Below are 15,703 nucleotides of genomic sequence, written 5' to 3'. Positions count from 1 at the left end.
TAAGGAATGACCAGCGTTCGGAAGCAGCGCCGGGACCCATTCTTAAGCCAGCTGCGGCAGTAACCGTATCCCGGGCTCGGACGATGGTTTCGAAAAATGTCGGACGTGGATGGCCCCGAAAAGATTCCGAAAATTGGGCACCCGGAGCGAAAGCACCATGGCACATGGCCGGAAATAGGTAGCTACCGTGGCACACAGGATAGGCCGGGGCATTTTAAGAATGCCGCTCACAAAATCCTCCGCACGTATTCGAGATGGGCTGGCCCGGATAAGCACCGGTGAGTGGGTGGGTGGGAGGTGGTTATGTTGGCTTAATGGCCTTGGGCCATATCATCGCTTCCTAGTGTATCGTGTAGCAAAGAAGTTTACGGCTATCGCAGCCCCGGATCACCGTGTCACCTTTTGACGTTCGTCCGTGAGTCTTTGCATCCGTACCATCTTCCCTTCCCCCTTAGCACGGGATTTTTTATCTGTAGATTTCGGGCTCTCCGTAGCCGCCGGAAGTATGGCACCATTCGGGAGTGCCATCAACTGTGCCATTCCTAGCGAAAAGATGATCTGCGGAATCGTTATCGGCTGCCCAGGTCTTCACCTCGCACCTAGTGGATTTCCACATCCCCTCGGCGATGGGAGAACGCAGTCAGTTGTTGCACCTCGACCTGCGGGAGGTATCATTTGGTGGTGAATTTAATTTTACTGCTAATCGATTGACGCCTAACGATACGAGGTATCGAACATTTATCCTGCCTGCTTTATTAGATTATTTTCAAACGCAAAAAAAAACTCCCAAAGTGTGGGATTACCTTAATTTCCGAAAGCAATAAGGTAGGAGTTAGAAGCAAGTATGTTTTTTCTTTTTGGGGGAATTAAAGCTCACACAAACATAAGTATCTAGAGAAGTGCTTTAAAGAAATTCTTCTTGCAGTTATCGAGCACAGAATAAAAAAGGTTCGATAAAACGATAGTGTTTCGGCAAATATGTGAGGAAATGAAACGAAAGCTACAGACTGGGGGAAAACAACACTTCCAGCCGCAACGGAAATGAAACTGCCACCGATACTGACAAAACGGGCAGACCGTTAAGATTCTTTTTAAAAGGGCACACAATCAGAAAGGAAGCATCAACCGGCGGCGAACCGATCGAACGATGAACCGCATCCTAATATCACTCAACTGAGGTCAAACTTTGTCACCGGGATTTTTTTTTGTCGAAGATCGGTTCGCTTTTCGTTCGCCAACGTTAGCCATTTAACGAAATAAACGCCCTTCCTGCGCCGGGGCGGGCTGTTTGGTTCCGGAACTCCGGCCGGCCAAAGACGACGATGACAAGGCTTCGGTTGCAGTTTTTCCGTTTCTTCCCGTTTCGATCGCTCGAAGCCTACGGAAAATAATCTTTCCCCGTCGACAAAAACGGCCGAAAACACGCCCCGCGGGGAGGGGGGCGTCAGCATCCCATAAACATGCTCCAGCCTCGGGCGGTGGATTAGTTAAACGAGGGGACGACGACAGCAGATAAGCCATAAATGATATGTGAACGATTAACATTTATGAGCTACGGAGCTACCGCCGTGCAGTGGCCGATCGGTTTTTCCACGGTACGGGCACGTCGGAAAACGGGATAATCGATTGGCCCCGAAAGGGGATGGCGTGGGGGAGGGAGGGGGCGAGTGGGGTGGTAGCATTTCGGTAAACAAACTGTCATGCCGACGTCCCGATGGCTCGACAGATAGGCTAGTCGTCGGGCTGACATTCGATTTCCGGTTCAATGATTTGTAGTCAGGATTGGGGGGGAGAAAAGTTAACCAAAAAAAGGACCTACACCCCCCCCCCCCCTCCTCCTACCACCCGGAAAAGCCTTTTATTCTATCAAAAGGTAGCTGAAATGACGAAAACGTGGGCATGAGTTACCGACCGAATCATTTGGTGAATGTGCGTTTGTATGTGTGCACGTGTGTGGTGGCATATGGAATGGTCCTTTTCATCGATTATGAATGTTTCACACCGTTTCCTCTTTTACACTTTTCGTCCATTCATTTCTACCAAAATGAAGCTGCGAAATCTGGGAGTTTTCTTCCCCCTCTTCTTTAAGCGCCACCTTTTATGCGTTATGCGTGACAGATTTTTCGCTGAATGGCCCACGATGATGATCCAACTGCCATGCTTAAGTTTTTCGTACGCGGACCGGCTAAGCATGGATTACGGAACATTTGCGGTGCGATTTGTCGCTTCCGGCCACCTGACCTGACCGCGGGCTCCAGGCGATTAGTGAGAATTTATTACGCTCCAATGGCATAACTCATCATTTAACGAGAAATAAATTTCAAGAATGAAAATTGACCACAATACACGCGAAGGGCGAAGAAAATTTATGATAGATTATGTGTTAAACCGCAAACAGGTTTTTTGAGCTTCTTGGTGAGAAACCAATGATATTAAACATCGTTCATCTTGGATATTTTAAGTATGCAAAATGCCCAAAGATCGCTTTATAGAATTGGTGTAAAAAATAAACGCTAAAGCATGTCTTTGAGGCATAAATTCATGATAACCACCAATTAGATAAAATGGTCAGTTAAATAACTTAACACATAGCGGTTATTACCTACAACCAAGCCTTCGATTATGACTTTAAATCTGAAATAACCATAGCTCTTTTCATCCGAAAGTAATTTCAATCAAAAGCTCAAAAGCATATGCTTTTCAACAGTATTTTGATGCGTTCATGAAATGAACTTAAGATTTTACATGCAAATAAGACGTGAATTTATGATTGATTTGCAACACATTCTAATGATTGATATGTACTCGATTGTTTACTAAATAAAACAAATTATTATGAAGATATAGCTAGTAGGAACGCAATACATTTTTAAATCGAAAGATTTTGCTACGAATGTCGAAACATTTTCGTGCTGATTGAACAACTACTGTTTTCTATTGAAACGTATATCGAACTAGAAAAGATGCACTTCAATAACTTGCATCGCTAAACAGAAATAAAAATACCAGCCCCACGATTGAAATGGTTAACCAATGTTGCGATTCATCGCGTTTTACCGACCACGGTTTTGAACCATACAATTTTTCCGCTCAACCGCATACCGACGTGCCCGATTAGCACCATGATTAGATGCAAACATGCTCTTCCGGTGGAAAGCCGATGCACATACACCGGTTTTTATTCAATTCTATTTCTAACCACTTCAACCACTGGTCAAGCCCTTTCGTTCGGTGCGTATCAATTAAAAACTGCTAAATTTACAAAATCCACACACACACACACACACAGTAAGCAGCCTTTCCACGCGTCGCTCGGAATCCGTAGACATTGGGCGCCATCGTTGCTGGCACGTCATAAATAACAAAAGTAATGAAATAAAATTTTATGAAAATATAAATTGCAACCCCTGACTCCTACCTTCACCATTCCGTTCTGAAATCCAGCCACCTTCGATCGCTGACTAAGCTGACGAGAGCCGACGACGAGTGGCAATAGATGGGGCCGGTGGGGAAGTGAAAGCGGGCGCTTTGAAATCGGTTTCCTTCCACGGGCCGTTTGCCGCCCGTTGAGTGGGATTTAATTTAATTTTGAGAAATTAAATATTTTTCCCATTTTCCGCACCGTTGCGCCAACTATTTCTATACGAATGCTATTTTGCAACACACTCACACACACACTGCATGCCATTACCGCTGGGCTGCATTGATCGTCGGCGTAGCATAAACACCCCCCCAACCCAACCCTTGCGTCCCGCTCGGCTAGTTCCAGGAGTTCGCGTGGATTGCCCATTCCAAAACAGAGCGAACAAAAACGCCGCGTGCCATACAGCCCTTCCGGCGTGCGGGATGCGTATATGCAGCCACATAACCCGCCCCAGCACACGCATATGCATATGCGTACACGTTTGCGTGATAATTTTCGCACCCCCCCGGACGCCGCGAGGGGCGTACCGTTTTTCGTGTCACGTGGAAATCCGCCACGGCCACGGACGATTCCCGACCCATCGTGGCCACTAATGCGCGTTGCCGTTTTTCGTGCGTTTTCATCCGTACATTGCGTGCGGTTTTGCCGAAGCCACATTTTTACACATCCTAAATGGTTAACCATTGAGATCCGGTTAATGTTCGCGTCCACCCACAACTCTCGGAAGGGCGGGGAGGTGGATGGAATGTGCGCGAAAAAGACACATTACGCTGGCTGTATAAATTAAATTTATTTGCAAATGCCAGCGCGTAAATGGAATGAATCCGGGCGCTTAGGAAACGATTGCATCGGCATATTTCATTCCTGGTGAAGCGGAAAACTGGGGAAAACCTTTGCCCTTGCGCCCTCGCCAAAGGGAGGAGCACAGCCAAACGGAAATCAGAAAAATAGTTCCGAATACCGGAATTGACCGGAATGGAATTGTCAAATTAATTTTTCCTCTACTACTAATCAACCACCAAAGACGAAATGTAGCTTACACTAGTGTTCGTACTGAAAACTGATGTTTATCAAACACGGTGTAAAAAAGAGTCGCTCAAATTGTACCCTACAGATCACCGAACGGTCCGGACTCGCTGCTGATCAAATGTTGCGGTTTTGAATGTTTTGAAAAGGGCGCGTCCGATCGACTGTCGCCACTCGGTATGGCCGTGGGCATGATTGACGGTTCGGCTAATGGGAAACGGTGGTTTGCGGTGCCGTTTTCGGTGCTGCCAGTGTGACAATGGCGTCCGCACAAAAAAACCAACGTCTGCAATCGACGGGGTGCATCCTTGCGGTGCAAACAACGGCCTAGGCGATTTAAATACACCCAAATCATTCAACAACTAGTTGGACTGCCTTTTGGTGAATTTTCCGCCAGTATCCAAGGCGATAGACAACCTTCCATTTTTTTCCCCCACTTCGCTTTCAGTGCGGTTTGATTTTTACCACCCCACGAAAGTGGCCTGCGTTTCGAAGCAGGCAGGGGATTTGTAAATTGGTATTTCACAGTTTCAAAGGAGTTAGGGTTGAGTGAAAATCTGTTACTGCTGCGGTTGTGTTCGAAATAATTTTCCATTGTGTTCTCCTGCGGCGATGTGTTCTTTACCCCGTTTGGAAAACCATATAGGAAAGAAATGCTTCATCTCTCCGACTCTCCGAAACTCAAAAACAAATTTCCCAAAGTCGGCACCACAATGGACGCCACCTTGGGATGGGCAAAAGGGAGGAATTAAAATTCCCAAAGCGAAACTTCCTTTTTACACTGATAGGAAACGGCTATCGCTGGGAACCTCCACTTTGGAAACCGAACCTATTCTTCTTCGTTCGGTTTTTTATTCCCGTCCCGAATTAAATTGAATAAAACACCTTGAGAATAACTTTCATATTCGCCTCGATGCTCCTTCCACCTTCGTAGACGGAATAGTGAGCAACACAATTAAAAGGAAAATTGGATTAATTTCCTTTTCAGTGGTTCGGTTCAGCGCCCAATTTTCTCCTTCCTTCTCGGTATGGGTGCTTTGCTAGCACTCCCTAGCAATCCCTTCCCCCCTGTTTGTGGCCTTTATTCCGCTCATTGTTATCGAAAACTCCCTGCAGTTCCGCAACGCAACACATGCACCCCCAGGTCGAGTTTCTGGTTGTGAGCTGATTGAATTGCGAGCAGGTTCCTTTTGGAGCCGAAGTCGAACCACGACAAAGTATGTTTGCCAGTGGAATGGCTTAGGTTTGGGTGAAAAACAAAAATGTGCAATCCTCGAGCAACACCACAATCCGAAAACATATCAGTGCAGTCCGCACCGGAGCACATGGATAGTTGTTGGTTCCACCATCCTTCGTCGAGTATCTTTTCCCTACCCGGTTTAAATATTATTCCAAACGGAATCTGATTGGTTACCGCTGCCCGCACATTTCCTCAGCGAGATGGTTCGGAAAAGTCCCGAGGCGAAAGTGGGACTAATTAAATCAAATTAAATAATACCAACTTTGCGGTTGTCATGGAAGACAAAATTACAGCAATAGCAATCATGACGGGTTCGAAGACAATGGTGGGAGAGGGAAGGAGTTGTGGGGAAACTCGAGCCCATTCGGAAGTTTTCGTCGCCATGGAATCGACCAGCTTCGAGTGGTGCGTCTTATTGAAGATGGCAAAACATTTTCCGGTAACGATCTATAATTTGATAAAGGACTGTTAAAAAATACGAGTGGTCTAGCATTGAGTATTAATGGGCAATTATCCATGTTTTGTGACTAGAAAATTTGTCCAATTTCATTACGTATCTACAAAAAAACTATTCAAGATGGATATCACATGGCCTTTGATATAACGAAATTAAATTAAAGGTGTAGACAACGCTTCGAGTGAACTTCATTAATCACTCATCGAACAAAACCAATCGCATGCCCAACACAAGTATGTAACACTGTCACAAAATAGCGCCCACGGTCGTTTGGGTGTAAAATCTCCCATTTTCTTAACGCTTTTTCCGTAACTTAATCTTTATCAATTCGTTCGGGCAGCTTCTTGTGGGAAATTGCTTTCGTTTTGCACTCCAAAGTCGCTGATCCGATCGCCGTTCGAGCCGAGAGTAGGTTTTATTAGTTATATAATCCATCGGGCCGGAAACGAACTCGACCGGAAGTGGCAAGACGCTTGACACTCCTGAACTGTGTGAACATTCCGTAGAAAATGGCATACTTTCCGAACACTCAAGAGCAGCAAAACTGATCAATTTTTAATTCCTTTCATTTCACCGGCACGGCTCTTATTGCCAGCTGACCGTAAGGAAAAGCGACCAGGGTGCAGCAGCTTTCCAATTTTCCCATCGTTACCAATCGGCTTGGGCTCAGGCTTCCGGTCGGTTCGTGTGGTTTTGTGTCATTTCTTTTCTCCATCCCCTCGGTCCCCACCCTTTTGGGTGGTGCGCCCTGAAGCAAACTATAATTCCCAATAATCCAATAAAATCGTTATGAAATCTTATCAGAGAGTTGATGGCGGAGTCGGGCCCCATCTTTGGCCTGGTGTCTCGTGTTTCTTCTGCCACATTTTAGCTGGAGTACCAGAAATTCGATATTTTCTCGTACCTGGCATCACAAAGCCAACCTATTGTGATGCAGGGTTCCTTCTCCTTTTGAACTTTTCTATGCTTTGCTGGCATCTTTAGTATATTTTTATAATTTGAAAACTGAACGTTGAGGCGAAATTGAACGTTTCATCATGACTCGAGTCATCCGTTCCTGGTAGTGTTCATTACATTACATTACATTAGTGAACGAAAGCGTATTTCCTTTCTGCTTCTGTTAGCTGATTGTTTTACAATCGAAGTGGTTTTAACAATTCATGATTAATCAATACAAGCTCACATGATTCAACCCCTATTAATACGTTTCAACCAGCTTTTCTTGCTGTTCTCGAACTTGTTCCTTGTGATGTAATGAAACGAGTAATGAATAAGCCTTCGGGTGTTTTTTCCATTCCACAAAGATCGATAATGGCAATAGTTTCCAGCAGCGTCACGATAGGTTTCTAATCGAAAATCAATCAGCATGTGTGCTTCTCGTTTGACGTATGGTGACGACTCGGGACTTTTCAACTTGGTCTCATCGTTCCTTCCATGCCTTGCTGCTTCTCGGTCTTCCGCAAGCAAACAAACAATTCATTGCTCCACACTTCAAATGAATGGCAAACTTTCAGCACGTGCTGTTGTGCACTCGTCAAGCTAGCGTTTGGCGAAAAGGAAAACTTTGTTCCAACCAATCAAAAATGTATGAATCGAGAAGTCTTTTTCTCGTTCTGTTTTTGCTACCTTACGTAATAGCGGTTTCTATCACTAGCTCCCTCTACCAATGGAGTGAACGAAGAAGAGCTTTCTCGACTTCATTGGCCATTAGGAACATTTTTTATAGTATTACCCTTCCTTCCCGCCTACTGCTGTGTTCACAAACATTTTCCCGAACAAGAACAACACTCAAACGCACATGTTTAGCGCAAAGCACGAGAAGACACAATTTCATTTTTGTCGCCTGTTCCTAAAATTTCTGGACCGCCGCGGGAAAACGGAGTTCTGATAGAATCGTTCCAAACGAGCCTCCGCTGGCAATAGAGATTTCGATTTAATTATTTCAATTTTCCACGCTAAGCCCGCCCGTGGTTTGGAAAATACTTTCCCGATGGAAAACCACCTTAGGGCTGCTTGCTGGCACAATGTTTTTGGCAATGCAAACCGGGCCAAACCATGCGCAAAATGGTACATTCACAAACACACAGGGACTTAACTTTCCATTTTGTTACGCTGATCTTCGTGAGCCGTGTGAATCTTGGGTGACCTTGCAAAAGCCACTCACTCTCTGTTGTAGAGCGTAAGCAGACGGGAAAAAGGAAAGAAAAACGCCCTCCCCGTTCGTAACCGACTTAATTGTGCTCGGGTCGATAAGGTACAAAGGGCTTCGAGAGTGAAATAAAATCAGTGGAAGGGGTCAAATTAAGTCATTAGACGATGGCATCTCTGGACCAGCGACTCAGCAAAATCCTTGTGATATTAAAACCAACAAGTAAAAATATTTGCAAACACATTTAGTTCGACCCCCCCTTCGTTCGTACTTCGAGGTTTGATTGTTGCTGTGTTGCCGTATCGGAAAGCTTCGGGGGAAGCTTATGGATCAATTAGGGCTTATTAGGGGTCCGTTTGGGGCAGGACGGGCCATATTCCTAATACAACCCATTAGCACAATGAAAATAGATATTTACTGTGGGATGCTTGTTTGTCCGATGCAAGCTGCCGCAATCTGATTGCAAAGAGGGCTTTGTTTGACAGTTGTATCATAATCGGATTGTATTCCGCCTTTACCCGGAAGCTTTCTACTGTGCTTTCTTTTCTTTGAAAGCAAGAATTCTGTTAAATCAATTGTTTGCAAAATCTGAAAAAATAGTAGCATTGTACAAATGATCAAGATTGAATCTAAGATTAGAAATCTAATCAAATATTGCTGCTAATCACCAAATTGAGCTACGGTACACCGAAGCTGTTCCTACGTTCTGTACGGTCTAATTGAATCTTCCTTTATTGTATTCTCCTTTTTTTACTTACAGAAGGACTCAATGCTGCTGGATCCCACCGGTACCGACATTCGAAACTGTGTCTCACGCGGAAAAAGCGAGGTAAGGTTTGACTCGTATACGGCATCAGATAAGCCTCCCCCCCCCCCTCCCTTTCCCCGCTTCCTCCTCCATCAACTTCATGATAGGCACTGAAATGACAATTTTTGAAAAAGCATTTTAAGGGAAGCTTTTCCCAACTCCGCCGGGGGTGGTTTTTTTTTGTTCCCATCACCCGAAAAGGGCGAAGGTGGTTGTAGCAATTTGAATAGATAGTACGATTAAAGAAGGAGCATTCACTCGGTTCGAAAGCGTTACCTTCCTTTGGTAGCTTCGGGAGCGCTTGGAAAGTTGTCACACAAAAGCTTCACCGACGGTCGTTGCGTTTGACGAAAATGCATTTTCCAACCATCAAATTGCATCACGTTTCAAGCGGGAGGGGGGATCCGTAATTTCTAACCGTCGTCGTAAGCCGCCGCTTCGTTTTGCTCAGGAATAAGCTACTGCCAAAGCTTCGGTTCCCAGCAAAAAACGGCACGTTAAATGTACGATCAATGCAGCACGTTCGGGTTGGCACCGATCGGATGGTCGATGCAAATGTGGATCCGGTTTCCCAGCATGGTAGCGCTACGTCGCCTTTTTTGTTTTCTCTTTCCAGTTTTGGCCGTTTTTGGACGCTTTTGCGAATTGCCCGCCATCGATGGAGGCGCCTGGTGCTCGGTGCGAAAAGTGGTCCCTGTGGCTGGCTTTCGGGGTCGGTTCTACTTATAACAATATTTTCAGCGCGATCTGCAATGGAATCTTCCGAAACGGAACACTCCGCAGAGCGGGGGGGGATGCCAACAAACGACCGACCGATTGACGATGACGATGTATGGCGTTTACCAAGCTCCCATGTATCACCGTGGGGTTTAATGTGTTTTGCATTTTATATCGACATCAAAATGCTGATGGCATCGCATGGCCGGCCCACCGTGTTGCTGACCAGAAACCGCAGAAGTGGTTGGCTGGCGGGGTGGTGGGATGGTGCGTTGGTCACCACACCGATGTTGCAGTTTCGATGGAACCGAGAGTTGTTCGCTGGAGTTTGCCTTCGAGCGCTGGCATATTTCCTTACAAGTTTGATTTTCCATGAAGCGGAATGATGCTTGTCACAATAGAGATGGTTGCTACGTGTGAAGTGTTATCCATGATAATATAGCAATAACATTATTCTTCTATAAAATTTAACTCAAAGCTCCTTATTACGGATTTTTAAGAATACGCATTATATTGTTTTCCAGCTTCAGGAAGGTTTTTCAATAAAAAAAAAAATCATAAAACATAACTTAAATTTGCCATCGACCCTCGGACATGATCTCACTGTGCGATCGTTCCATTCCTCGTGCCGGACTGATGCGGCCTTGTGTTACGTGTGCATTAAAGGTAGTCAAAAATGTTAATACCATCTGCGTGTGCACACGTGCACAAAAGGGTCTCGGTCTCGTTCGTGCACTCGAGCAGATGTCCGGCAGCATGCTCGGCTGTACGCTTCCCCGAGCGCACGACCCGAATGACGTATGCAGATCGTTACATCGTCCTCCGCAAACACAGTTGTCGAGCAAATGGTCGTCAACGATTGGGTTGTAGGGACATTTGTAGCACTTTAGCTGGCAAAGGGCCAGCAGCGGGTCCGCCCGTGCCGGAACACGTTATCTCCCACCCTCCCGACGAAGGACGCGTGTAGCTTCGCTTCACTCACTGGTCGAAATTATTCACGTTTTATTTTAAATGCATCACGTACGGTGCTGCAACTGTTTCATGCTTGATGGGTCGTTCGCTTTTAAGGGTCACAAAATAGGGGAAGAAGAGCGTGAACGCACCGCGTAACGGACGGTAGGCTCGTTCGATTGTGGCATGATTTTAGTTTTAGAAGGATCCCATTAAATGGAATGTCGTTTTTATTCCGAACCGCAGCAGGTACGAGCTGGAGTTATATATATTCCCCAAAGACAACAGATAGCTTTCAATATAACGCACTCTGGGCGGATCTGTTTCAATGGGCTCAACTCGAGCATCCTACCTGCTGAAGTTTTTATGGTTATGTTTTCCACATGGATTTTGAAACACCTGACTATGTTTCGCTTTAAAAAGATATCATACTCAGAAATTTTTTTTTGCTTTAGTTTTGAATTTCATTTTAAAAGATACATAGCCTCGGAAAAGAAACACTTACAGCGTCGTCGGCCGAAACTCCCCATACTCTTGCACGTCATATTTCATCGCCAATGTTTACGAAATCATTGCCGGGCCGATCGTAAACCATCCTCAATGGCCATCAAGCTTCCTCGTGGGCTTCCTTTTCGGTCCGTTCAAATCTTCACCGAAGGGTAACCGTATTACATTTGCTTCGGAAATCCATTAACCTTCCCGGGCGAGAATCCGAAGGCACCAAAGGCATTGTCACACGAAGCCAATGGCGCTTTTCCATCAAAATTCGTTTTTGTTTCCCCGTCGCATAAAACATGAAAATCGTTACATTACAATCCACCTCGCCGCTCGGCTTCCCCAGCCCACGGCTGTTTTGTGTCGTAAAAACATTATGATTGGTCGAATAAAAGCAAACAATATCACCGGATTGAGTGGATGAAGAGCTGAGCTGTCACCTTCTTACGAAACGGCAAGTAAAGAGATTTTGTTTTATTTTCGAACCGAACAGATTTCATTATTTTAAAAATGTGCCAGTTTCGAGAAAAAAATTAAAATTCAATTTTATTTTATGAAAATGTGTTGACATTCTCAGTTCCCTTGCTCCTTATTTTATAACAAATGTATTGTTTTCATTTTTTTTTTTTTTTTGCCACGATTTACGGCTCTGATCGGGATCTATCATATCGTAAAAAATAAATATAGCAAGACACACAATACTGGACAATGTATTTATGGTTCCATTTCAATCCTACAGGGGTCCTTGTAGGATAACGCATCTTAAATTGACCTGAAGAAGCATTTCTGTTTCCACTTGCATGTTATTTAAAAATAATTTAAATTGGCTCTCATTTGTTTGGATGGAAAACTGCGTTATTTCAACTAAGCACTCAAACAAGATTATGCACGCGCTTCACATTTTCCAGCAAAATGCTTCAGCGATGGGCACAACCTGTAGAGATGTTCCGCTCGTGGATCCAAAGATTTGGGTATGCTCTATGGTGGGGTTTATTGTATTTCATTCATATTTTCTTTCTACTTTGTTCGCCATCGTTGAAATCTCACTCACTCAACCAGAGAATGGCGGCCCCGAGGAAGCGGGTCTGTTTTGTCATCTTTACCATGAAAGTCTTCAATTATCGCAAACCGTGAACGAAATGAATGTTTCGCTGGAAACGGTTTTGATGGAAGAAAAATGTAGCCCCACGGTTAACCCGCTGTGACAAGCACTAAGAGGGTCGTTTTCTATGTCTACGTGTATGTGTGGGTGTTATGTTTTAAGTTTCTTTGTTCATGTTGTTCTGGTGCTCGTAAAAACGACATGCCATCTTGATTTTTGTGATTTTCCTTTCAATTTCTCACCGACTATTTTCCAACCACCGGCGTTCGGGACTACGCTCTTTGTCGCGCGGTCCTCGCTTGTGAATCTTTTGATTCATCTTTGTGGTGTTTTGAAGAGTTTTCCTTTCCTCACCCAACCGTTACAAGCTGGGGTGTGCTTTCATATATTTTTATTTTCGCTCCTTCTCTTAGACCGACTGTTAACAATTTACTACAACACGATCCACGTGGCATAAGGTGAAGGTGAAAGGCACCGGCTCGCCTTCTAAGACCACGAAAAATGTGAGGCAATCCGGATGTGTGTGAGAGCGAAAGAATCATACTTATTCTATTGGCTTCACCCCATCGTTAAAGTGCTTGCAGTGTAATTATATTAAAATTTAATTACATGGAAATTAAACCGAAATGAGAGTCCACGTGGTGAAAGACGATGCACGGTCGGTCCGTAGCCAAAGACCAAGCGAAGACCGTAACCAAGACGTTGAAGTAATTTCTTTCACGTTTTCTTCCACGCTCTTACGATTCGCGATCCGACGGAGTTCAGTCGATTTTTATAAAAAAGCAGGTCCGCCATCTTAAAAGAGCTTCTATTAATTTTCCCACCAGACTAAGATCTCAGCTAAGCTCATCTACCAGTCATTTGCAAAAAGAGAATGAAAGATCTATGTACCTATTTCAATTAAAGTGAAGGAAAAACCCTCCAACTCAACCAAAAGAAAAAAAACCAAACCCAGCTATGATCGCTAAGACTCGCGTGGAAAAATCGTTTGCGACGCTGAATGCAGCACCACAAAACGGTGCCATTTTAGCGGCCCCTTTGCAGAGTGTTGCTTCATGGCGCCTTCAAGTGGCATCGTAGCCGGCGCCAGAAGAGTGCATGCAATTGCATCCACTCGACAAACGCAAACGCCCTTGAGAGCCCGGCATGGGTATAGTATGTCCCTGTAAGGCCGGGAGTGCTAGCGGAAGAGTTTCCTTTTTTTAATTGCGAGCGACGCGTCGATGAAGCACTACGGATTATGACAGTCGGTTTCGGTTGTTTGATATGGTCGCACTATGTTAGAGGTAGGCACATTGCGTTAACCATGGTTTTCCTCGTGGACTAGACCACGTGGGGCTTTTACCGGACAAACCTGACACTGTATAACAATCAGTGGTACCGATCTAAGGCCAAAGTACCGTTTCTACATAACTGAAAATAGTATACAACCGCAACTGCCAATCCTGTCGAACATGTCGACAAAGCAGGAGCTTTTGCATGGAAGTGAAATGGGTAGAAAAGAATGAACTGAGTCCCTTTCCTCAGGTTTCATGCCATCTCGTAAGCCAATCTCTTGAAATCGTTGGGAAATTAATGCTCATTTGCGGATAACAACCGCACACTCGGCGTAGACGATTACTAATAACAGCTGTAATTTAGTGAACCGCCACTTTTTCTCCAGTGCCTGCACGAGTTTCATTTTATTGCGCTTGTGTGTGTGTGTGTGTGGGGGGTTTGTGCTTGCCGTTTTTCCTTTTTTTTCGTACCACCAAACAAGGGCATTTGCAGAAAAGAAGAAACCTCACGCTTTCGTGCTTAAGAATTCGCCTTTCATTTCAAGGAAATTGATTTGACATTCAGACCGACTGGCGACGGTTTTTCCGGTTTGTAGTCCGTGTCGCAGTGCAATGCCATTTTTTTCTCTCTCTGTTCCACTCAACATCACAGCTTTCCGATCACGGTTGCAATTTGTTCGGAATGCATCCTTTTGCCGTCGGAGGTACTTATTTTTTTCCCCTTCGCTCCATGTTACTAACTGTTCTAAAACCCCCCCCCGGTATTCGTAGCAATTTCTATAAATTATACAGCGCAGTTTAAATTGTTTCATTTCTTGTGTACTCGCGGTCCTTCGTCGAACTAGCAGACCTTTTTCTTTTCATTTGAAGTACTCGCCTTTTGCAAATGCCGTCCCCGTACCAATTAATTACTGGAAAAGCATTTCGTTCCGATTGCGCATATTTCGCGTAATTCTACGCAATTCCTTCTGCTTTTTTATGGACACGCAGGTTTAATGCAATGTTTCCATCCTTTTATGATATTTCTTTCAGATGTTCGACTGTAAAAATCACATTCGAGTGATTCAACCGATGGACAACGGGACGAGGCTTTACATCTGCGGTACCAACGCGCACAGTCCGAAGGATATTGTCATTTTTGTAAGTTAGAGTTTCAACTACTTTACTTTCACGTTTTTCATTCTTTATTGAACCGAGTGTAGAGAAGTGTTTCTTGATGATTTTAAATATTGAAGCAATGTTACCTTAATATCGACTCATGCTTCATTGGTTCTCAAGTATATTTAATTCTCGATTCCAAAGAATTAACTTTCACATTCCTCCTTGCTTCCATTTCGATGTTTTGGTACACAAATTGAGTTTTTCAAACTATCGTAACGTGAAACTATTTTTCCCAACAAAAAAAAAAACAGTAGCTCACATCTACCAATACTTTTTCTTACATTCAAGAACCTTACCCGGACGGTTTCTCATTTTTCTGTGCGCGAAATAGAGCAACGCCGGTAACGGTGTGCTTCAAAATCAATTACGTGATAATTCAAGCCGAAAGCAAAAGATAAGAGCCGAGTTTCGGTCGCGAAGGATGCGTTCGTCACCTCAAACGAAATCAGGGGTTGTGTCTGTGTGTGTGTGTGTGTGCGATAGAAATTGTGCCACATTCTAGGTAGAAGAACATTATTCAAACGACGGAAGGATGTTGTGGAGGTCCGGTTGTTTTTCTTTTCGTGCTGTTATCTTCAAGTTGGCTTACATTTTCTATTACGAACATGACAAGAAACGGAAATTACTTCCCTAACCGTTCGGAAAGAAACAATGAGAAAACAATGTAAAGACGTCATTCTTTGAAATCATTTCAATTGTGATTTCTTGACTGCTTCAGTAACGACCGTTGTGAGTTTTTACACCGTACTGAACGTTGAATAAAGTTGATAACTGCCTTTTTTCAACGATGCTGATGAACACACAGAACATTTGATATGTTTATTACTTGTTTTGTTGGTCGATTTCTACCTTACATTTCTTCAACTAAGTAGATTCATGTTAACCTATTTCTTGTT

At 44.3% G+C, this 15,703-nt stretch overlaps 1 protein-coding gene across 1 annotated transcript in view; it reads left to right on the top strand.

The window, feature by feature from the left end:
* The window catches only part of LOC131293229 (semaphorin-2A-like), a 69,425-nt gene that overhangs the window by 48,783 nt on the left and 4,939 nt on the right, over positions 1-15,703 (top strand). The window contains exons 4-5 of the mRNA XM_058321312.1: positions 9,057-9,125; positions 14,679-14,786. Of these exons, the coding sequence (XP_058177295.1) occupies positions 9,057-9,125; positions 14,679-14,786 (177 nt within the window). The remainder of the gene's footprint in view (positions 1-9,056; positions 9,126-14,678; positions 14,787-15,703) is intronic.

This window comes from Anopheles ziemanni, chromosome 2, assembly GCF_943734765.1.
Source record: "Anopheles ziemanni chromosome 2, idAnoZiCoDA_A2_x.2, whole genome shotgun sequence".
Taxonomy (NCBI): domain Eukaryota; kingdom Metazoa; phylum Arthropoda; class Insecta; order Diptera; family Culicidae; genus Anopheles; species Anopheles ziemanni.
Note: the sequence above shows the minus strand (reverse complement) of the source record. Positions and strands in the feature narration are given on the sequence as shown.